Source organism: Phaseolus vulgaris, chromosome 7, assembly GCF_051622355.1.
Source record: "Phaseolus vulgaris cultivar YP4 chromosome 7, ASM5162235v1, whole genome shotgun sequence".
NCBI lineage: Eukaryota > Viridiplantae > Streptophyta > Magnoliopsida > Fabales > Fabaceae > Phaseolus > Phaseolus vulgaris.
In genome coordinates this window covers 27,902,689-27,927,557 of record NC_143504.1, presented here as the reverse complement: position 1 = coordinate 27,927,557, position 24,869 = coordinate 27,902,689, and the positions used below count along the sequence as shown (strand labels likewise).

Below are 24,869 nucleotides of genomic sequence, written 5' to 3'. Positions count from 1 at the left end.
CCACCAGGGCGGTACATATATAAAAAAAAAAAACATGTAGGAAAATTGGAAGCAATCTGATGCATTCCTAGCTTGCATCTTCATTTGTAGATTTTCTTCTTCATTGTTTTAATTTGAATATCTTGTACTGATGATTAGCATTATTGTGGAAGCATGAAGAATTGTAGAAATTTGGAAGAGATCTAAGTGAGGTTAGGCCAACACTTATTTTCTAGAGTGAGGTTGGGCCAACAGTACTAAGAAGAGTCTAGAAAATTATTTAGCAAGACAACTCTAGAGAGAACTTTAAACAAGTAAAAGTGTCTCAAGTTAGACAACATTTCATTACTCAAATCAAAGTTAAAAAAACATGTACAAGAGACTCCTATTTATAGAAGAAAGTCTCTCAAAACCTCTCAAATGAGAGTGTGACAAGTGTCACCAACTTATTGGTGGAAATCCTTTCCATTGAGAGAGTGACAAGTGGCATGCCTTAATTAGAGTAAAATCCTCTCCATTTAGGAGATGAGATGTGGAGCCTCATGCCTTCCTTGTCTACATTTCTATTTGCACCCCTCTTTTACTATTATACACTCTACTTTCTTTTCTATTTACACCCTACTCTACTTTGGCCTAAAATACAAGGCTTAATACTTCCTAACTACTCTATGCAATTTTTACAAGGCTAAGAATAAGAAAACAACTTTGCAATCTCTTTAATAAGTTTTGATCTCCATCTATCTTCTTAGTCGAAAGTTTTGAAGCCGGATGATTTTCATCACAATCCTAGCCTCAATTTCTCTTAGAGTGATATTTGAATTTACTACTTCTTGAAATTTTTGAAATATTGTAACATGTATACATAACATTATGTTAATTACTATATACATGCTTAAAATATGCATGTCAAAATCAACTTAGGTACTTACTTGATCAATGGTTGCACTTCTTCACAATTAAGTAATACATGCAAATGTGCGACTTCTAATTCTCTCTTATTTAAATACGTACTTGAAGAAACTCCACTAAAGCAATCAGGATGATTAGAAATGGTTGATGTTTGGTGAACTTCTTCATCTTCACCTCTATCGTCATTGCGACTTACTTTATTTCTCATTGTTTGCACATGGAGACTCAAAATAATATGAACAAAAATGAAAATTTTGGTAGATTTTTGAAATTTTGGTGGACTCAATCCCCTTTGTATATTAGCTATGGGCTTCCTTACTTAATTTCGAACAACTTTCATTTTTTATGTTTTTTAATCCGACTTCTCTATCAAAAATTATGATCGTTTAAAATTTTTTCATGCTATTATTTTGCAACTTAAAATCTATCATTATGTAAAGCCTCATCTATCAAATATATAATAAATATATTCATCATAAAAAAAATTCCGATAAAAAATAATTCTCTACCTATTTTAATTAATTTTACAATATTAGTTGGCTCCCTCTACATTCAGATCAACCAATGCAGATTATGAACACTCTACTTTACAATTTCGTTCTCCAATTACTTCACCCATCCAATGCCACTTTCGCCCCCACTGTTACCACTGCCAACGAACACCACCATTTTGATCACTATTAGTGTCCACAAATTTGTATCACTATTCAACTAATTTTTATTAATGTAATTTAAAAATTATTTTACAAATTTTTATTAATAATAAAAATTATTTTAAGTTTTAATTTCATCTAATTTAGTTAATATAATAACTAATTTTTTTTCTCAATGATTTTTTATAATGTTTTGAAGTTGTCATAGATGCTTTCTTAATATTTATTTATTAATTTATAATAAGAACATGCTGTTTACACAGCCACTTCACGAATCAAACAAGTAAAACTATACCGACTTCGAATTTTAAAGATCAACATTTTTCAGATCAAGTAAACTATATTAAAGATGCCACGTTACCGTCTTTTATTAGACTTGCAATAAATCCACACAAAACAACTGTGTTACAGACATAAGCTACATGCATTTTATTTAATGTTGTAGTAATTGCTTGGGAGACTTTTGCATGAAAGGCTACACATTTAGAAAATCATTTACCCATGGTCCGAGCAAAGTGTTTCATGTTCCCACTCTAGCTTTTGTTATTATTGTACCAGAATTGCTTCTGAAGGTAGTCGATAGTGTTTTTGTCAACTTGAAACGCTTTGGCGAGAATTTCATCAGAGATAGGAGGTTTAGATCCAAACACAGCATTTGCAATAGTGATAACACCCGGGTTTTGGCTACTAAGACCGGCAATGGCCACAGCATTTCCATAACCAACGTTTTGCTGAAAGTGGATGAGACCAATGGGGAACACAAATACATCACCTTTGTTCAACACTTTGGTGAATAACCGGTTGTCGTTTTGGTTGGATGCTACAAAGCCAACGTAAAGGGTACCTTCCAAGACTACAAGAATCTCTGTTCCTCGAGGGTGAGTGTGGGGAGGGTTCAAACCCTTTGGTGCAAAGTCTATGCGAGCCAAGGATATGCCAAGTGTGTTCAGACCTAATATTTCATTAACAGCCACTGGTGTCACCTTTGAGCCTACTGGGTTAGCAGTGTCACCGGCTCCCAATCCACGAAAGAAGAAATCGTCAGCATTAGCAAACTTTGGATCCTTGCAAAATTTTCCATTCACGAACACTGCATATTAAACCAAATCACTAATTAAGAAACTTTTATATACATGCAGATTATTCTTCACACGAAAAACTAATTACTATATATATATATATATACCGCCATATATACCACCAGTTTTGGTATCATTGATAGCCACACAGAAGTCTTGCAGAGGGCTTGGATCATAAGCAAAGGCAACGGAGGATGCCAAAGCCAATAGCACAACAAGGAACTGAACAACCTTCATTTTTGTTCCTAGCTACTTTGTAAGTATGTAAGAGAGTGTTTGTGAGAGTTGATTGTGTTGTATGGGAAGCTAGCTATTTATAGGACGAGGCCATTGATGCATATGTCACCGATTCCAGAATTAGTTAACTATTTGATGGTTGAAACATTCTTAATGACTACTGGTTCGTCAAATATCTTGGATTAGGTCATGAGCAAAAAAGAGAAAATACTAGATTAATATTCTCCTCCACAACAACGTCATGACAAATTCAGTATTGCCTTGTACAATCGACACTGTACGTATCCACTATCTGTGCTTGAAATATTAGTTTTCTAATGGGAGCTGGTGAAGTAGGACTCGGAGTTGTTAGTTTTGAGAACCGGCGGCTAAAATTTTCTGAGCATTTCTAGAACGTGTAAACCACCGTAACTAGTGCTAGACCTCATTGCTTTTATTTTTTTATTTTCCAGTCTTTAATTGGTCCTTCGTGTTACTAAGTGGAGGATAATGGAAATATTTTAAGGCAAAATTTTCATTAACTTATCTTCTCCCAAAGTCTCTGATCTCTATCCGTGCAAGGAACTAATTAGTTGCTTCCTTGATTCGTTAATTTTCTTACACTACCCAGAGATTTCAAATGACTCACTCACACAAGCGACCTAAATGAATGGTTCCTACTTCCTACCCAAGAAAGATATCAGATTTTGTACAACGAGTAATTATTACCATACTTTTACTTTATTTTTCTGTTCATTTTATAGATTTTTCATTTTTCACCAAAACATTTATCATGTCCCTTCTCTTTGACTACTGTTCCAGTCTATTTCTTTTTTCTACCCATACTCGAGAAAAAAATGAAGTTAACGTATATTAACATATACGATAGGACTTGTACCGAAAAGAAGAGTTGTTATAAAGCAGGTAATTAAGAAGTTTCATGACAATGACTCTAAAACTAATTATAATTTAGTTTACGAAACTTCCAATGGAAAGATTGTGATCGTTCTCAAACCCTGAAAATGTTACTTTGACACCACCTTCTCTCATAAACTCATATTTTAATAAAATATTTTTTATTTTGTAGTTTAGCCATTGTAATATGAAATAATTTATGACACTTTTTATTTATCTTTATTCTTTTGCAACAAATGTACACATTATTAATATCTTAAGCAGTCCATAGTTCGACAAACAAAATGTGCATATAATAATATATTATGGAGAAATAGAACCTAGGCAAATATTTTTTCTTACTGTATGATGTTTGATAGAATAAGTATTGGATGGACTAATGCAAAATGTCTATAATGTGTAGCCTTATCTTCTTTAGTATTTTATGTGTACTCAATATATAACTTAATGATGATAATATAAACATGACATAGTTATCTTTTTGAAAAATTAAGATGAAGATGAAGATAATGGAGGTAATGATGGAGGGATGGATAGTGGCAATGACGATTCTAAATAACTGTAGTTATAGCGTCTGGGAGAGTTAGAATTTAAGAACATGAAAAGGTAAAGTACGAACCTTGAATCCATGAAGCGACAAATGCTTTTGGGCCATATATGTGAATGGGTTAGTGCAGAGGCTGCTTCTTCCTGCACCTCCATACCTTCTTCTCTCACCTCCATAGATTTTCATATTTTCAAAAATATCCCTCTGTAATATTCTGGATTACATAATCCGGAAGTCATTTTTCAAATTTGTAATTAGCTTCTGGATAATCCGGAAGTCTTTTTTCATATTTCCAAAAATGTCCTTCTGTAATATTCTGGATTACATAATCCGGAAGTCATTTTTTAAATTTGTAATTAGTTTCCAGATAATCTGAAAGGCTTTTTTCATATACATGATTACTTTTTGAATTACATAATCTGAAAGTCTTTTTTAACTTTCGGATTATATAATCCAGAAGTCTTTTTTCAAATGCATTTCTGGATTTCATAATCCGAAAGTTATTCTATAGGAGTGACACAAGAAGGATGAAAATAAAAATGTATTTTCATGTTGTGTATGGAGGTGCAGGAAGAAACAGTCCAACCAGTCATGAGATGCAGGAAGAAGCAGCCTTCAAATTCAACCAAAGCCCAACCCTACCATTGCTATGCTGAGAATTATTTTCCAGCCAGTTGATCTGTATGTATGTACTAAATAAAATTATGTAAACTATAATTTAAATAATCAAGTACTTCTAAAATACTGCACTATTTTACTGTATTATTATCGTGTATCCAAAATATAAGGACTACAAGAGAGAACTCACAGCTCCAATGAAATTCCAATTTCAAACAAGAATCCGATAAAATAATTTCATTTTCCATTAAAAGATGTTCACTTTACTTAAAAAAATATCAGAATTTCATGTTTCAAAACTTGTATAAATCCCATGTCCAAACAATTCACTTTTATTAATGACATTTGAAATCACTCGAAAATTAAATATATACCAAATTCCTCATCCAAATCCATCGTAACCACACAGATACATAAGGCAGAACTCCAAAGCCAAACATTTTGTTATAAAAAAAATAAGTAACATTGTTTTACTCTCTTAGAATCTTTACTACTACAAGGTAAACAGTAAGTAGTATGTCACAAATTTCGCTTTTACAAATACAAGGTAATACATCATCACTGAGTAACTAAATAACCCACAATATATTTGAGTAACTACGTCTCAACAATGTGGGTAGCTTCTATACGACTTTCTCTTAAATTTTCTTATCTACATTCCCGTCTAATTCCTATATCTATCTGTCATAAGGGCATTCGAGATCATTTTCAGTGACCTTGAAATGCTGTGGGCGTTGACCAGAGCAATGCAGATTCCACATTCTAAAATATGATCTCTCAAGATTCCTCACCTGTAAGATTCAAGATCAACTTAAAGAACCGTACAGAAAATAAAAATACCATATAGATTGTGTGTAGTCAACATAATCTCCACTCACCCAGCGGGCTGTGTCAAACAGAGGGCATGTCATGCGTACAGCTTTAAGCTTAGAAGTAAGAGCTTGAAGCTTCGGCCGATTCAGAGCCAAGGATACTGCTCTTTCTTCATACTCTTTCATGCTACACACGGTTCCACAGAAGTTGGAAAGCAGGTTAACAAAAATAATTGTCAAGAGGCATAAGCATATTGGCACTGCCTAATCCTCTGAAAAGTTGAGGAAAACGTGATATTGAAAAGCCAGGAAAGTCTGGCAAGAGCACCCTGAACAGAAAAACAAACTTGAAAGTGCTGACCTGCTCACAATCATCTCCTCCCCCAGTCCAGTGGCAAGGCAGAGTGACCCGGCAACCCTAGTAGCCATTTTCTCCAGAGGCAGAGTAACCATCGGCAAACCTGCCCACAGTATATCTGTTCCTGTTGTATGTGCATTGCATAAAGGCCTAAAAGTGTACAATTCACACATATAAGACGAAGAATAGAAGAACAATGTACACAAACAACTGCAAGTGTATAACAGTAAGGGTTGCAAATAGGAAAATGAAGATAGACACAAAAACGCGGGTCAGTAATTACGTGTCAAGGAATAAATCAGCTAAAGAACTCCGTCTGATGTGTTCGTTCTTCATTGCAACATCTGTAAAAATAATTTGATCTGGCTGTACCCCTTGTGCAGCAGCATCTGAAAGTGGTCCACGAATTAAAAAAAAATACAATATAATATAAGATAAAAAAAAATTGAGAAGCATCCGCCCATTCAGATCTAATTGATCAAATTCTAAAAGGTATAAGTACGAGAACACATACATGCTCTCAGTCTCATTTCTCCAGCTGCTGGAAATCTCAGGAGCCACAGTGCACTGTTGGGTACCCGTTTAAGAATATTACACCTAAAATAATACAAGCATTGTCAGACATGAAAAGAATAAGATGAAAAAGTTTGGAAAAATAGGAGACAAGAATGGAATATAATAGAGGGTTATAATATTTCATATAAAGAAATAATAGAGAGCATCCTGACATTACCATGTATTAAATATTTCAGGATCCATTTTGTAAAGTTGATTGAAGCATGCAAATATAAATTTGTCCTCTGGTAGACCATAGTCAGATCGTTTGTGCGGGCAGTTTGGATTTAACACATCCTGATTTTTCTGAATAAAGAAAACATACAGGACAAGGACACTCAATGCCATGCATACAAAAACACATAATTAAATTAAAACAAAGTTCTACATTAAATGTCAGTAAAAAATAACCTGTTTATAATCATTTACAAAGTAGCAATGCGGGAGATGGACAATCTTCTCAGAATAAATGTGTGCATATCGTAGTGGAGAAACAAACTGCAAAAAGAAATAATACGAAATAAGGATGCATGTAATATGAATGAGTTGGTAAAAACTCGTTTACTCTTTTTTATGTAATATCTATCTCACCTCATCAGTGACCAAGTAATCTATGTAAGTAGCCCCGGTTGTTCCAGGGAATCCCATATATGAAACTTGAATTGGTGCAGGTTGCATAGCAAATATCTCATTTCTGGCACCCTGAAAAATAACGAGAAAAAAAGGTCAGTCAAAAAACTACTAGTAAAAAAATAAAATAAAGTCAACTACGAAATAACAATTTGTACTATGGTTTGAATACTTTAAAACAAAGTTCAGACAATAACTACTCCCTACCTTTGTATAACCATTGAGGTTGACAAGGATATGTATCTTATCCTCGTTGATCAATTTTGCTATTGAATCAGATGACATGGCAGACACATCCACAAAGTGCTCTGCTTCAGACTGAATACGTTGCCTCCATTCAGTACCATCATTTGCACTCAATGCATAGCAGAATACCTGTATATATAGAGATACACAGATAGATACATAATACATCGAGAACAGAAGGAATAAAACATAAAAGACAAATAGGCTGAACAAAACCACATTAAATACCTCAACATTCTTCTTGTTGTGCATACCAAAAACAGATCCCATGAGATGTGACAAGGGGTGATTCCCGAAGTCACTACTCACATACCTGCAACCCACATGTTTCCCTTACTTAAATATAAAACAAAAAACATTTTGGTACACAGAACAGGAAATTTAGCTACATAATGATGACATACCCAAGCCTCAGTCTTTCATATCCTCCATCCCGCTTGATTGGAATAGGAGCGGGATGGGTGAATGCAGGAAGTGCAAAACGAGATGCAATTACAGAGCAGTGTGCAGCATATTTACGGCTGCAAAGAGAGAAAGGGAAGGACATACTATATACGCTGAATAGAGCACTTGATATTTTTTAATTGGTTGTGCCTCCTGTGAACAGTAATATTCATACCTAATTTCCAGAGCAAGCATTGGGTCAAGTGGATATGCTATGGCATGGAAAGGCTGGACACTAGGAAGAACGGACATCTGAAGAACAGAAAGAATAATAATTGAAGGATACTCAAACAAGTATTCGTGTATCATATTATTATATTAATAGAAGATCAAGTAAAACAGAGCATTGACTGCTCCTGACATTAATCTGCTTCCTGATTATCTCTTCAACCTCCTTGAACATTTTATCACGATCCTCCCAACAGCAGACACACTGCAATATGATAAAAATATTATACTGATTGCCAAATGAAATTACATACTACATTAAAAAATTTAATACTACTACCAACATATGCTCATGAACTAGCAGAGTAAAGAATTGTGAAAAGCAGACAACAGAGCAATGGCATTTAAATACACACATCACAAGACAGGATAAACATCTTAGTTCCTTTTTGGCTCGAGGGAAAGGTACTAGAGTGATATCACAACAAGAAACAACATTGCTGCATTACAACATACAGCGCATCATATAAATTATGAGTCCAATCAATTATACTGAAAAGATCATCCAAAACCAAAAAAGAGTCCAATCAGGTAACATACAGGAGGTAATACTACTTTTAATATTCATTCCAACCACATGATCTGACCAACATAATCTATCAGAAGCCAATCAATTAAATAGCCACTTAATATGGAAGTTGCATTGGGACAGGAAAAGTAATAATGAAAGGCATCTGCGACAGGATTATATCAAAAGATGCTCTGACAAACTTGCTGAAAATAATGCATATTATAATAATGAATGAACAAAACCTGAAGTGTGTGTAGAAGATTGCAAGTTGCTTCGGGGAAGTCGGGACGTAGAATCAAAGCCTGCTTATAGCTCTTTACAGCAGCCTCTACATGTAAACTGAAATGGGGTGACATAATTTAGATTAGCTTATAGCTATGCACAGACAGGTTCTGCATGGGCAATGGAAGGATATAAAGTCTAGACAGCACAAGAAGAAACTTATAACTAGTAACACATCCAACTGGAGTAAAAAAGGAATAAGAAAAATAATCCCTAAACAATGTAAGTTCCAGGTTCAATTTCAATGCGACTAAAAGATATTATAACTTTAAGATCGTGGTTCTAAGAATGTAATTTGCCTTATTTTCTCAATATAAGAGTACTATACTGCTGGCTTCATCACCATGAAAGCAAAACTAAAAAATTAGTCTACCTATCTTTATAAGCAGAAGCCAAATTTGCATGTGCTTCAGCCATGGTAGGCCTGACAGCAATGGCACGTATATAATCCTGGATAGCATCAGTAACTCTGCCAATCTCCTTGTATGTATTGCCTCTATTTACTAGCCCATCAGCTGCCAAGGGATCAATGCGGAGGACCTCGTTGTAGCATGATATGGCATCCAAATAATTCCCCTACAATAATTTGTCTTTGAATGAAAAAACTGCCAGAACTGGTATAGTCATAAACAATGATTTTGCAGAAGCTTCTGAATTCTGATACTTACTGTTCCCCCAATGTTTTATCAAGCATGATCTAGCCCAACTATGTGTTAATAATTACTCATACAAGTATGCATGCATGGACTATATTTCACATATGCATTACCTGCTGTTTATAGATTATGGCAAGGTTGTTATAAGGAGCAGACAATCCAGTTGTTACATTCAGTGTAGCTTTATAATATGAAGCAGCAGCAGCCACCATGTTCCTGCATCACAGAATTTTAACCAAGAAAAATCATTCTAACATGTAACACCAAAATTACTACCATTAGTACGATACAGGGGGATCACATACCATTCCATATATATATTTCCAAGATTGGTCAATGCTTGTGGGTGGTTAGGCTGTAATGTAAGACATTGCTACATCCCACAAAATAAAGTACATTGAGTAAGGATTTTAGAAAAATATTATATATTATGTAATGAGAGGTAACAAGATAAGAAAAAAATACATTATAGCACTGGATTGCTTCCTCCACTCTACCAACATCTTTTAGAGCATTACCCTATAAGAAAATCAAATAAAATACCATACAATATATATAAAAAAAATGCACATTCGGCATTTTTAAACTATCTATGACCAAAAGAAGAATCCAACCAAGTTATTGTAAGCTTCCAAAAATCGAGGGTCACATGCAATAGCTTGCTTGTAGTGCAGAATTGCCATGTCCAGTTGACCCTGCTCATAATATATACTGGCCAGGTTACCTGTGCACCAATTGAAGTTATTAGTGTAAGTCAGATACTTTTACCAGAAATTGTAAAGCCACATAATTTGACTAAACAAAAGGAAATTTGGATATGCCGTTGGTAAAATAGATATCTATCTGCGTGTGGGACAATCATCTATTCACTGTCCTATAATTTTGGAATTGTTATTTTCCATAAACAGCAAAATATATAAATCAGTTATGCTACAATACATCAATGATCGTTCACAACAAATTATTGATATTGATTTTAGAAATAGATATGCCGTTGGTAAAATAGATATCTATCTGCGTGTGGGACAATCATCTATTCACTGTCCTATAATTTTGGAATTGTTATTTTCCATAAACAGCAAAATATATAAATCAGTTATGCTACAATACATCAATGATCGTTCACAACAAATTATTGATATTGATTTTAGAAATAGATAGTCCATCAGATAAGTATTCCAGTTGTGTAATGGTTATACAACTGATTATAAGACTCTAAAGAATTGATTGATTTTATATAACATCTGGTTGCAGCACCAAAACAAACCCTTTGGAATCAAGGCTACCGCATATTAACACTCAGAAGATCAAAATCAGACTTTTAAAAGAACGAAAATGAGAAGTGTTTTAGATCTTCATTATATCAAAAGTCTTTCCAGTGATGTTGTACAAAGAAAATAAATTAGCAGCAAACAGTAGAGAGAAAAAACACAGAACCCACCATAAGCCATGGCATACTTTGGCCGTGTCTGAAGAGCATGTTGATAACATGCAATAGCTTCTTGAGACATCCCTAAAGCCTGATATAGGGAAAAAAAGAAAATTTTCAAGTTCCAACAAGTACTAATCCAATTCAACCAATCATGCTTAAGACCATACCTTGTAGACATTCCCAAGGTTCAGATATGCATCAGGGAAGGAAGGTTTTAATTTAACTGCTTCCTGAAAAAGAACATATAAATTATAGTGACAGAAATGTCTGGGAAGCATCAGAGGCAATTCTAAATGTAAATACATCAGAACCTCACGAGCATTAAGCAAAAAAACACAAATTTAAAAAAGATAAAAGCACAGAGCGTATCTATGATATAGCAAAACTTCCAGTAAGTAAGCACCATTTAATGATGAGAAATGAAGCATCACAAGCAAACTCAACAAAATTAATAAGACAATATATGCTCCACTAACTTCTATCAAGAGTTCAAGAATTCCACAAGAAATGTAGAAAAGAGACATACCTTGTAATACTCAACGGCTCTGTTGAAATCACCAGACTCCATGAACAGACCAGCAAGATTTGACCATGCAATAGCAAAGGTGGGTTGAATGCCCAATGCCTCAAGATAACAACTGTAGGCCTGCAAAAAATGTTAGATTCTGACTATTTGCAGTCTTGGAGATGGAAGTTACAACAAGAACCATCATCTGAGTCGGACGCTTGAAGACAACAACTTGATATCTGTATAGAACCGTGGATTTGAACACAGTTCCACGCACGAATTATTTAAATCAGTATCTAAAATGAAAAAAAAAAGATTTAGGGTACAAAATACTAAGCATTGAAGGAGCGTTCCATGCTTCCAGGCCAGCACACAGCTATTTTTACTAATTTTATCTGGCTAGACAGAAAATGGAAGATGATGATGACCCGAATAATAACCAATGCTGTCACCCTTTCTAGGGAATCCAGTAGATAATCACCTAACCAAGAAGAAATATTAGGGTAAAGAAACTACAATAGCTTTGACAGTAAGATGTGGATGCGGTACACCCAGACCTGGGTAACTGGTATAGTGGCAGAAGAGGTCTTAAAAAATCAAATCTCTCAGACTAATCCAACGAGATCGCGAATCACTGATACTTTGTAATCAAGTAGGGTATCATCTAAAACTAGGAAGCTCAATTTCTCTTTAGAGAGAAACTGCACTTGCTACAAATTGGAAGGAAGTGGTACAATATATCCAATTTCAAATATGTTCCACTGTGGATCAAGAAAAGACTTTATCTCCTATGAGATATGAAGTGATAGTTCATAAACCAATTGGTTGTAGAAAACCTCAAAACTCAAGAACACTATTTAAATAATATCCAATGTTAGGACTTACTTCTTGCACCAAGCCTTGAGCTTTCATTAAATTACCCAAGTTGCTATGGGCATCAACCTGTAGTGCAAAAGAAAGCAATCACATAAACCACATGATAAAACAGTGCAGAAGGAAAGAGTAAAAGGTTAAACTCTATGCTTTCTAAATAACTACTTAGCATGAAAAGCTACTGAACATCAAAAAAGGCAAAAAATACCATTAAAGGATTTATAGCAAGTGCTTGACGACAGCACTGCGCTGCTTCACTGAGTCTTCCTTTTCGCATGTATGCACTAGCTAGATTTGACCATGCATCAGCAAAATTGGGACGGAGCTACAACAACAAAATCAAGAGGCAACTGGTTAAAAAAACTAATCGTAAGGAACAATGGCATCAAATGAGGGGGGGAATACTAAACTATTACAATGATTGTCTTTAACAAAAAAAATATATAAAATTAAGGTAGCAAGCCAAAAATAATCAATTGTATTAATATAAGATATGTCACTACCAAAAATCTGATTTCTAGTTGCTGAACAAAAATGACGGGGATTTTATTAAGAAACACGGGTACAGAACTACCACAATTGAGGTCGTAAATTCGTAATAAAAACAAAACAAAACAATACAAAGTATAGTTATTAGCCAAGAATTGCATGCAGACCTGAATTGCAATCAAATAGTAGCGAATTATAAGGTCAAAACAATACAAACTATAGTTATTAGTCGAGAATTGCATGCAGACCTCAATTGCAATCAAATAGTAGCGAATTGCAAGGTCAATGTTTCCTTTCTCCTGCACAAAAATGAAGCTCTGTTTATTCTGGAAAAAGCATGAAATCTGCCAACTGCAGACAGAGTAGTATAGAGAATTCCATCACCGTAATCATGGATTAGCTTACTTACCTTCCAGGCATTAGCCATGTTACCGTAACACTCAGCAAAGTGCGGCTCAATCCTCAGTGCTTCTTCATTTTTTGCAACACACATATCAAAATCATGCAACTGCGGGCAAATAGTAGCATTAGTTCAGAATGCAGTACAAAAGGAACAAGAAATCAGCACCGAGAATTATAAAAAAATCATCCAACAAATGACAGACAACGGAACGACAATGCAAGAAGAACAAACCTGATAATAAATTGCACCCAGCAATAGTAAGTTGTCAGTACGGAGCGGATTTCTCTCGTAGACAGTATTGCTGTGTTCTAGGGCTTGCTTATAATTGCCACTCTTGTACATTTGATGTGCAAGAGATAAGTGCATATCTTCTTCGACTGCGTCAAGGTGAATTTTTCCAAATAATCAGACAAAATATTTCACGGAAGCATGGAAGCGATTCAATAGTAAAACTTGTGACTTTTCTCCAAGCACTCACAATTACCAACTAAAAAACGAAATGGCAACAACAAAGGAAATAAAACATTGAAAAATACAATACAAACTACTCCCTATTATAAGTCCACTATCAAACCCCTAATGATGATGTAGATAAAGCGAGAACAAAAATCAAATGTACAAGTGTAAAACCTCCTGAAGAATCCGATTCCAGCTGAATTAACTACATCAATAACAACCATGAAAATGAAGCACGGAAGCAAAAATACAAACCCAAAACATAGTGCAAGACGGGGTAAAAAGTGTCAAAACAAAATCAATAACGAGCTGGATAGGGAGTGAATAGAGATTAAATAAATAATTAAAATTCAACAAACCTTCGGTAGAATCATGACCGCGTAACGGTAAAAGAGTGAGCGACGCGGGCTCCTGCTTGACGGAGAAGGGCTCGACGTGATCCCCGGTGAACTGCGGGCGAGAAGTGTCGGCGGGACCAGGAAGCTGCGGCTGGTGGTGGTAGTGGTGGCGGCTGGGGTGGTGGTGGTCTCCCTGCACGGAGATCATGGTTCCGGCGTAGAGAGACGGCGAAAACGATGAGTCGAATCAGAGGTCACCGTAGAAGACGATCATGAAAAAGAGTGGGATCAGAACGAGATCGCTTGAGATGAAGTGGCGGAGAAAGAAGATTGCTCGAAAAATCCAACCCTATGTGAGAAATTTCTCGAGTATTTCTTCTTCTTTCTCTCTTCTCGGGGCTTCGTTCCTGTTGAAAGTGGAAATGATGACACGGCGGAGAAGTGTTTAATAGGTGATGAGGATCTCTCTGTGGACTGATCTGGGACGTTGATGTGAGACAGCAAATGAAGGCCACCGTTGGTAAAGGCAGATTTCATTATTCTTCGACACGTAAGTGCTCGTATTTATTGTTATGTAATAATTCTATTATGTAATAATTCTTTTATATTTTTCCTCCGACATACCATGATGCATTTTCACAACTTTTCCTTGCTTTTTCTAAATAACAAACAGAGTAATATTAATTGTGGATAGACATTAACATTTATATATGTATGAATGGAAATAATATTATTGGAAAATAATATTTGATTAATCAATATTGTGTTCAGAGTTCATGGTAAAAAGAAACATGTCTGTTAATTTCATCACAGAAGCGAATGAGTTTATGCAGAAATTATTTCATCATGTTCTAACATCATAAACTACCTTTCAAAACATAATTAATGTGATGTTTTCGAACATATACGATTAGTAGCATTGTTTTCTATTTATTTTCTTCTACATTTTTCTTCAATTTCTCACAAAGCTAACACACTTCTCTGTATAGGAAAAATAAATAAAAATATGTACATTAACATTAATCATTTGTCAATTTAGTATAAATTTTCCTATCATATCATAATGAGAATGAAATAAAAAATAAAATACATGAAACTCAAGATAGAAGAATTTGAAGTGAAACACACACAAAAAAAGTGATTAAATATTTAAATATAGAAAAGAATAATTCCTTTCAATTTAATTTATGGAATATAAAGAAAAACATATTTCTTTCTTCCACGTTATTCTTATTTTTCTTATTTTAAAATAAAATATAGATATGCTAAATAGTCTATTATCTAACACTATATCTACATCTGGTTGTTGATAAGTGTAGTTAGTGGTATTACCGAATAGTAAATAATAAATAATATATAATGAAATATCATAAATCATAATTAAGATATTATTGAGTTATATTGAATTTAATCTATTTCTTTCTATCATTATAAATCCAATACAATTAATATAAATAAAAGAATATCTTTAGTTAATTAATATATATAAAAAAATATAATTTATATTTACAAATTGAATTTGAATTGACTTAAGCGTTAAAAAGTAGTTACTCAATTCATACATGACATTTATGAGATTGTACTAAGAAGTCGAAAACGATGACCAATAATCGAATATTCATAAAAAAAATCTAACCTTTTAAAAATAATGTGTTATATTTAAGATTCAATATATTAGGATAAAATTTACCAACATAAAATAATAAAATAATTGTAGTTGAAATGATATGAGATTCAATGTTCAACAAATAAAAATATTGTTTTTAAAACATAAATAAGTCAAATATTTCATCTTATAATATGTTCCAAAGATTCTTTAAAACTTGATAAATCATCTAAGAGAATAGATATGAAATGAATGTTTTCATAATTTATGATTGATGTATTTTATTGTTCTATGTTACACTAAATTGAACTATTAATATCATATTCATTATTTAATGATTAAATTGGTTAATTAAGATGAAAAGGCATATAATATACATGAGTAAAAGATGCAGATAAATTACACATTACAACAATATATAGTAGCTCGAGTTTCCAACTTCAACTTAAAAAAAAAATATTTTATCATATCAAGATAAAAAAATTAATATTTTATCATATCAAGATATACATGAAAATGTTTTATTGGCATTAGAAGAAAGAAAGTAAGGAAAAAGAAGGAAAAGTCAAAATTGTTTGAATAAATAATATAAATAGAAATAAAAAAAAGTTAAATATATTTATTTATTATTACATTTTTATTTCTCATTTTATGTTCTTATGTTTTCTTTTCCCGCTTTTAATTTTTTTCTTTGAAAAAAAAATGTAAATGATGGTTAAAAGTGCACAAATATTTTATTTTTCTCTTTACATCAAAAGTTAAAGGTTAGATACTTTGGTTTATTTAAATTTAATTCTACACCACTTTATTTTTATTCATTATTTTTCTTCAACAGTCAGTTGTTTAATCATGTTTTGAGACTATTTAACATGATTTGAACTTTGTATAAACGTCTAATTAAGATACCTTTTTTATGGAATAAAAGACACTATTTTGATCCAAAAAAGTGTTTGCTTCTGTTTTTCCTTCTACTGTTAGCATTCCAAAGCATCTCGGAACACCTTGTTACTAAATTGTATGTGTCATAATGTTGTTGCTTTTTATTTTATCTTATCTTATTTAATCTTAATCTTAATCATAATTTTAATATACACATATATATATATAAGTATTATAAACAAGAATAAATTAGTGTATTTACTTACTATTTCCTATGTAAAATGACGTTGTCAGTAATTATAATAATAAATGAATAATCTGCATATTTCCTTTCTTTCGAGACAAAATATCATTTCAATAAAATTATTCTTATTGTGAGTTATCAGTACTTCATTCAGTTTAAATGTTTATAAACGATATTAGAATTTAAATGAGTAATTTTGTAGTTAAGTCACAATTTAAAACTATTTATATTAAAAAGTTCAAATTAAGTATTTGTGTACATCTATACATCTACACGTTTTTTTTTTTTAATTATGAAAGTTTGATAATTTGATGAAAACCATTATTACTTATGTATAACTATAATATTAATACGAATTATTCATCAAACTTAAATTACTTAGTTTAATAATAAGCTAGATTCTCTATTGATTTGTTGCTTTCTAATTTATATGAATTTTTATATTTTAAAATATATTAAAAATATATCTAAAGACATAAAAAATAGATAACAATATGGAATTCTAGTGGAATCAATGATAATGGTCGGTAATAATAATAACAAAACAATAATTATGTATTAATAATAAAAATAAAATAATAAAATTATTGTAAATAACATAAATTATCTCTTAATATCAAGTAAGTTAAGTCATAATCAAATTTCTTAATATCAAGTAAGTTAAGTTATAATTAAATTATGAATTTAAATTCTTAAGTTGTTTAATAGAAAGAGTTATACTTTAGTTATATAGATATAATTTAATCTAATAGTCGCTTGATTTAATAATTAATATTAAAGTCAATCTTACCGAAACAATATAATTAGTGAATTTTTTATTACAAATGTAAACTTTAATTTAATGTAAGTGATCAAACGAAAATATATAATATAACTTATTTAATGAAAAAATATTTAATAATAATTATATGTAGTGTTGTGACACTAAACACTAAATGTGAATTATATAACTTATTTTTAATATTTTTTAAAAAATATTTGGTCGTGAGAATATAATATTATTATGCAACAAAGAAAAATAAAATTATTATTATGCAACTGAATATTGAGTATGTTAAGTAAACTGAAAAAATACAATATTATAATGCAACATTATGTTAATTTTTTTTGTCTAAAATAGCTTATTTCTATTATTTTACTTTAAGAATATATTATCTAGATAATTACTCAAACATCACGGTCTAAAGTTAATCAAATTCTGAATATGATTGGATAAATTTGGCCAGAATACCAACTAGAATTAGATTTTCGGACTGAGTTGTGAGCTGGTTTTTCTTTCTTTAATTTTTTTTTATTTAAAAATGAAAGAAGAAAATTTATAATTTTGTACTTTTAAAAAGTAATTGGTTTGATATTTTTTTAAATTTTATTTAGAAAAATATTTTTTGAGAATATAATAATTAAAAAATTAATTATTTAAATATTTATAAAAACATATATATTAAACAATAATTATTTAGAAAAGATATGTAAATAAAGAAAAAATAAAAATTAACAGTTATAAATTTTGAAATAATTTAAATTTCTTAGGAAAAAGTGGAAAGAAAGAATTTAAAAAATAGTGTAAATTGTTTCATATAACTTAAATTTTTTATTTGTGAATAATAAATACAATAATTAAATTATTTATGAATGTAATAAATATTTTTATAAATAATTATTGGAAGAAAAATAATAATTTGTAAAAATATTTTTCTTATAAAGAAAACTATTATCCTTTTTTATATCCTATTGTTACCATCATATTTGTTTTCGCCGGTTGACTCTCCCACCGGTTGACTAGGTTGAACGCCTCCTCCTGGACTACCTCTTTAGGAATCAGGCTCACGTATCTCCCTGGGTGGCTTTGTTGGGACAGAGAGCACCATACCTATTGATTACACTCCGACGATCAAGTCAGCTAGGGTTCACCAAAAGTAAACAATTTTCAGTTTAGTATGCAAAAAACAACGTCCCTTTACTTGAAGACCTACTCTCCTTTTATCACTGCACATGCAACATGTAACAACTTTCCCTGGAGATAAGCAAATCTTAACTTAAAATAATCATATTAAACTTTTATATCTAAGAGAAAAGAGAATTGCTTTGAAGACTACTATAGAACATGATACAAGTGAGGAAGAAGAGAATCCTAAACATGATGAGACCTTGAGTCTGCTCACTAGAAAATTCAGCAAATTTCTTAAAGGAAGAATCGAGACAAAACTCAACAAAGAAAAAGGTACTCAAAATCCAATGACTCAAACTCTTCTAGTTATACGTGCTTTGGTTGTGGTAAACCAGGTCACATAAAAATTGATTGTCCAAACAATCAAAACAAAGAAAAACCAGCAAGCAAGAAGAGTGAAAGGGGCAAAGGAAAAAGATCATATATCTCTTAGGAGGAAAATGAAGTATCCTCAACAAGTGACTCCTCAACTGGAAGTGAAGAAGCAAATATGTGCTTCATGGTGAATGATGAAGGATCAATCTCTGATTTGGTGAGTGACTTTTCCACTGATTCTGAAAGTTATGATCAATTGTTAATTGCCTTTAAGGAAACACATGATGAAGCAAACAGATTGGTTGTCATATGTAACAAACTGAACAAAGTAAACAGGGTACTTGAACCTAAGGTTAAGTCACTTGAGGAAAAATTACATAAAGCTAAAACTGATTTGGTTAGTCTTGAGTTGACATGTTTGCATGCATCTATAAAAACCTGTGAAAATTGTAAGAAGCTGGAAAAACAAGTTGAATATTTGCTGAAAACCTTATCAAATTTCACCAAAGGTAGAGAAAATATTGAAACATTGTTGGGATCTCAAAATGTTGTTTTTAATAAAAATGGGCTAGGATATAATCCTGGAATAAAGAACAATGTGAAAAAGTTGTCCAATTTTTTTGTTCCTTCCAAAATAGGTTTTTCTTCTTTTAACAGTTCAAATACAATGCATACTGCATCTTGCTTTTACTGTATGAAATCTGTACATATCTCTAGAACATGTAAAGTTATAAGGTACCTTGTTCCTAAAGGATTGCCAAATGGCTTCCTAAGGAAAGGTATTAATCATGTTGGACCCTAGACTAAAAAGGGGTACCATATGTGTTAAATCTGTTTTGCAGAGAAACAGCAGGAAAAACCAGTGGTACTTGGATAGCGGATGTTCAAAGCATATGACTGGTGATTTGGCTCAATTCACAAATCTGAAACTTAAAGCTGAGGGGCATGTCACATATGGAGACAACAATAGAGGAAAAATTCTTGGAAGAGGAAATGTTGGTACTGAAGATTCAATCACAATTGAGAATGTCTTATACGTGGAAGGACTAAAGCATAGTCTTCTAAGTATTAGTCAACTGTGTGACAAGGGCTACAAGGTTAATTTTGAAGCCAACACCTGTACAATTTCAAATGAAACCTATGGTAAGGTGTTGTTCACAGGTAGAAGGGTAAACAACATTTATCTCTTAGATATTATGAATAGTTGCTCTGAAAATGAATGTTTGCTATCAAAATGTGACGTCTTGGCTGTGGCACAGGAGGTTAGCACATATCCATACAAATCACATGAATAAGTTGAAGTCTAAGGATCTTGTTCCTGGTTTACCAAATATAAAGTTTCAAAATAACAGATTGTGTGATGCATGTGTAAAGGGTAAACAAATAAGAACTTCTTTTAAAACAAAGGATGTGGTTTCTACAAATAAAGCTTTGAATGTTCTGCATATGGATTTGTTTGGACTTTCTAGGACTGCTAGTTTAGTTGGAAACTTATATGCTTTGGTAATTGTTGATGATTTCTCAAGATATACATGGACTCTCTTTCTTGCTTCTAAAAATGATGCATATAAAGCTTTTAAGAAACTGGCTAAGGTTCTGAATAATGAAAATGAAAATAACATAAAACAGACTTGTAGTGATCATGGGGGAGAGTTTCAAAATGCAAAGTTTGATAGGTTTTGTAAAAAACATGGGATCATACATAGTTATTCTGCTCCTAGGACACCCCAACAAAATGTTGTAGTTAAAAGGAATAATAGATCACTAGAGGAGTTAGCTAGGACCATGTTAAATGAATCTAATCTACCTAAATATTTCTGGGCAGATGCAGTATACACTGCTTTTTATCTGCTTAACAGAACTTTGATTAAACCTATTCTTAAGAAAACTCCCTATGAACTGTATAAAGGTAGGAAGCCTAGCATTAGTCATCTTAGGGTCTTTGGTTGCAAATGCTTTATTTTGAATAATGGGAAAGATAATATGGGAAAATTTTATCCTAAATCTGATGAAGGGATACATATTGGATATGCTATTAATGGACATGCTTACAGGGTGTATAACAAAAGATTGCTTACTGTGGAAGAATCTATTCATGTGGTACTGAATTTCAATTGGCAGATTTGTTTACTAAACCTCTTGCTAAAGATAAGTTTTACTTTCTATTAAACGAATTGGGTATCATTAACTTAAATTGTCCACTGATAAGTGTCTAATTTCAGTAATATTTCATATTAAAATATAGGCACTTATCATGATTTATTGCTAAGTTACATATAAAATAATCCATAATTTATGAATTTATACCTTTTTACATTTTTTATGAGCTTTATTTGAATAAGAGCATTTGATTCCGAAATTTGGTGTTAATTGCATATTTTTAGGGATGATTAAAGATTTGGAGTAAAGGAGAATAATTTGAGCTAAAGAAAGATGGAAGGTCCTAGAATGGAAAAAGATGTCAAGAAAGATTGGGCATTTTTTTATGTTTTATCACTTAGGTCATTAGCGCGACACAGGAAGCGACCTAACCCTAGAAAACTAGGATAAATAGAGGACTAGAGGCTCAACCCTAGTGTGTCAGATTGAGAGGAAAACACCATAGAGTGAATGGTAACCCAATTGGGAGAATGGAAGGTGCTAAAAGTATGCGTGGCTAATTCTACCATTTGGGATTAGGAGTAATATGCTCGAACTCTTATATATTGAGGTGATATCTTATATATTAATACTCATTTCTTGATTGATTATTGGTATTGTTGTTTTACTTTTAACTTTCTGTGACAAATTGAGAATCTTAAATATGATCGGGAGGTATTTTTAGGGTTCAGACCTAAACAACAATACTTAACATATTTGAGTGCTAGGAATAGACTTGAAATGTTAATTTCTATTAAATGTCTGAGCTTCGTTCTAAGTTGTTCTTATAATTATGCGAGGGATCGATAATTAGGGGACGTTCTTAAGGATTTTATATGCAAGGAATCAATATAGATGATTTTTATACGGGCATCAATTTCAATCAAAGAACTTAATATTGACATGCTAATCAAAATACATGAGAGTGAGAGAGATGAAACCTAATCCCTATTTTTCCAACTTGAAACAACCAATTCTTTGTCTGTTTTCTTATTGATCATCGCCAACACAACCACTTTCAACACACTTTTAATTGTTTTGTTCTATATTTAGCAATTATTGTATTTGATAATTCACTGTTCCTTGTGGGATTGATATCCGTCCTTAGGGACAATTATTACTTTTGGCAAAGCGGTGCGCTTGCCGTAAAAAGTCATCATCCATTGCAGTAAAAATGTAAATATGTTATCTTATGCTTTAATGTGTTGTTTTTTCTGTTTCAGAATCACAACTATGACTAGGAAAGAGAAGTAATTATTTTTCTCTCTCTCCTTGACCATTGACTGCTTTTATGGTTATTGACCAGCAGATTTATGACATTCATGTGTGAAAATCCAAACTGATTTGATACTTTGATTATGCAACATATTTGATTTGCTAAGCAGAAACATGTTTCCAATATATTTTTGCATCATTCAAAACTGCACCTGCTGTACCACATAAGAATCAAATCTGTACTGTATCTGTTTTCTTGATTTTGTTTTCAAAACCCGTGATCCTTGAAATATGGTTTGTGCTCTGTATAAATCTAGTTTATATCAATTGTATTTCACACTTTCTCTTCCTTACTACAAGGTGTCCAGGTTCAAATCTGATGTTTTATTAGTTTTGTTTCTTTTATTGTTTATCATATGAATTTTCTACTAAATTTCCTTCTAGCTGGAAATGTCTCTTGGTGAATAGATGCAAATGAAAACAGATTTAACAATGACATCCTCTTCACACAGAAAGAAGAAATCCAGAGAGTAACCTAACAACAACCAAGGTATTTTGGAAAACTGGTTTGCTGAAGATTCTGAAGCTATGACAAGGTTCATACATGAGACAAGCAGAAAGCAAATCAATGTACCTAAGGTGCTGGAAGTTTCATGGCTGAGGGATGAAAATCTGATAGAAGCAAAAAACTTTGCTTAAGCATCAAAAACTGAAAAGCTTTTTGGAAATGACTGGAAATGTCTATCTAGACCTAGTGAAGGTGTTCTATAGCAACCTTGTACAAGATGGAAATAATCTTGTCCCCTTTGTGAAAGGAGTAAAGTTGAAAATCACTAGATAAATATGGAGCAATATTGGTGGAATCAAATACTCAAGGCTGAAAGTGAGCAAAGGGAACACTGCTGGAATTCAAGGGTTCAACAAGATGCAGTTTTATAGAAGCTGTGTGAGGAATCCTATTGAACCAGTGACTAGGTTTCATGCAGGTAATTTGACTTTAATTCCAAGACTCTCAGCTCACATCATTGCTTGGCAAGTCACTCCTAGAGGAAGAAAACGTGCTATTCTTCATGAGGAAGACTTAATACTGCTTTACTATAAGCACATGTGATCCTTTTCAAATCTTTCTCTTTTATGTCTTGTTGAACAATTTGGTTTCTGATTTTCTGCACTAGTTATGTTTTGTTTTCTGGTTTGTAATAGAACTTTATGCTGTTTTATTTTGAACTATCATGTATGACTATGGTGTGTTTCTTTTATCCCATGCTCCCATTATGTTTGATGAATCCAAAGGGGGAGAAGAATAGCTTGATACAAATTATGATAGTTGAAGAATTGTTCATATAAGTTGTTGATGTGTTATGTTCTGGTTTTGTCTTTAACAGTTTTCTGTGCATATACTGGAACCTAGTGTAGTACAGGTATTGATCATGACTTTCCTTCAAAGCTATGCAAAGTAAAGGAGATTTGTCTCCATCAAACAGGGGGAGATTGTTGAAGATGGATGAAGCTTCTTCTCTACCTAGTCTTAGTATGTGTTTGATGTAGAAAATAACTAGTTTGCTTTGAAGATTGTAATGTGTCTTTAGATGATCTTGTATTTAGACTAGTGTGAGTTTAAGGTTGCCTTTTGCTACATGACCTATCCTAGATGCCTAATCAAGGTGGTAAGATGAAGCACATGAAGTGATTAAATGTTTTCCAAAAAGCTTTTTAAAGTTTTCTCAAGAATCAGGTTACTGCACAAACATAAATCTGTTTGTTTGGAAAACAATAGGTTTATTTTTGTTCTGCTGAAAGAATTTTCGAAATTTTGTTAGGGCACCAAAAGTGCAGTTCAGTCAGTTATTTCGATTAAGCTGAGCTGATAGTTTTTCTGACAAATAATCTGTTAGTTTAAATTCAATCTGTTGTTTTTATAACAACTTTTTAACTGTTTTTTGAAAAGTTGTTAGAAACTGATTTCTATATAATGAAAGGCTTTTCTCACATGAAAGGTTGTTGAGCAATCATGGTTTTAACAGAGATTAAACATTTTTTGTGTGAGAAGAAGGATTGAAATAAGATTTTGAAAGATTTTTCAAAGAGATCTTCAAGTGTGCTAGTTCTAAAAGAACCTTGATCTTGGTGAAGGTGTTGGTGTTGTTCTGCTGCAATTGGGACAACTGGTTTTAGTTCTTGCATCTTCTTTCAGGTGTTATCATTCCTTTAATTCTTGTTTGTAAAGGTGATTTGTGTTAGTCACTCCTTGATAGGGTTTCTTGGAGTGCAAGGTGTGCTGAAATAGGGTTTTTCAGCTTTGGTTGTAATGTTCTTGTAGAGTTCAAGAACTATTGTGTGTTGTAATTGATTGCAACTGGTGTTTAGTGAATTCCACCTTGGAGTA

At 32.4% G+C, this 24,869-nt stretch overlaps 2 protein-coding genes across 3 annotated transcripts; both read right to left on the bottom strand.

Annotated features, from left to right (window-relative positions):
• Positions 1–1,880: 1,880 nt before the first annotated feature.
• Positions 1,881–3,010, bottom strand: LOC137816876 (germin-like protein subfamily 1 member 13). 2 transcript variants are annotated; one of them, XM_068620036.1, is made up of 2 exons: positions 2,728–3,010; positions 1,881–2,631 (listed from the first exon to the last, which is right to left on the bottom strand). In XM_068620036.1, exons 1-2 carry the CDS (start codon positions 2,855–2,857, stop codon positions 2,075–2,077), a joined length of 687 nt encoding a protein of 228 aa, XP_068476137.1. In that variant the 5' UTR covers positions 2,858–3,010; the 3' UTR covers positions 1,881–2,074. The 2 variants fall into 2 exon arrangements, with proteins under 2 accessions (XP_068476137.1, XP_068476138.1); XM_068620037.1 differs by having other exon boundaries at positions 2,740–2,962.
• A 2,320-nt stretch (positions 3,011–5,330) lies between these two features.
• SEC (Tetratricopeptide repeat (TPR)-like superfamily protein) lies at positions 5,331–14,819 on the bottom strand. Its single transcript, XM_068620035.2, has 28 exons — positions 14,159–14,819; positions 13,575–13,720; positions 13,350–13,448; positions 13,189–13,239; positions 12,660–12,776; positions 12,464–12,520; positions 11,597–11,716; positions 11,238–11,300; positions 11,080–11,158; positions 10,253–10,362; positions 10,104–10,157; positions 9,944–10,011; positions 9,752–9,854; positions 9,356–9,558; positions 8,943–9,039; positions 8,323–8,394; positions 8,137–8,213; positions 7,922–8,038; positions 7,746–7,830; positions 7,479–7,646; positions 7,233–7,343; positions 7,053–7,139; positions 6,820–6,947; positions 6,601–6,683; positions 6,370–6,475; positions 6,090–6,236; positions 5,795–5,915; positions 5,331–5,707 (listed from the first exon to the last, which is right to left on the bottom strand). Exons 1-28 carry the CDS (start codon positions 14,343–14,345, stop codon positions 5,594–5,596), a joined length of 2,970 nt encoding a protein of 989 aa, XP_068476136.2. The 5' UTR covers positions 14,346–14,819; the 3' UTR covers positions 5,331–5,593.
• Between the last annotated feature and the right edge of the window lie 10,050 nt (positions 14,820–24,869).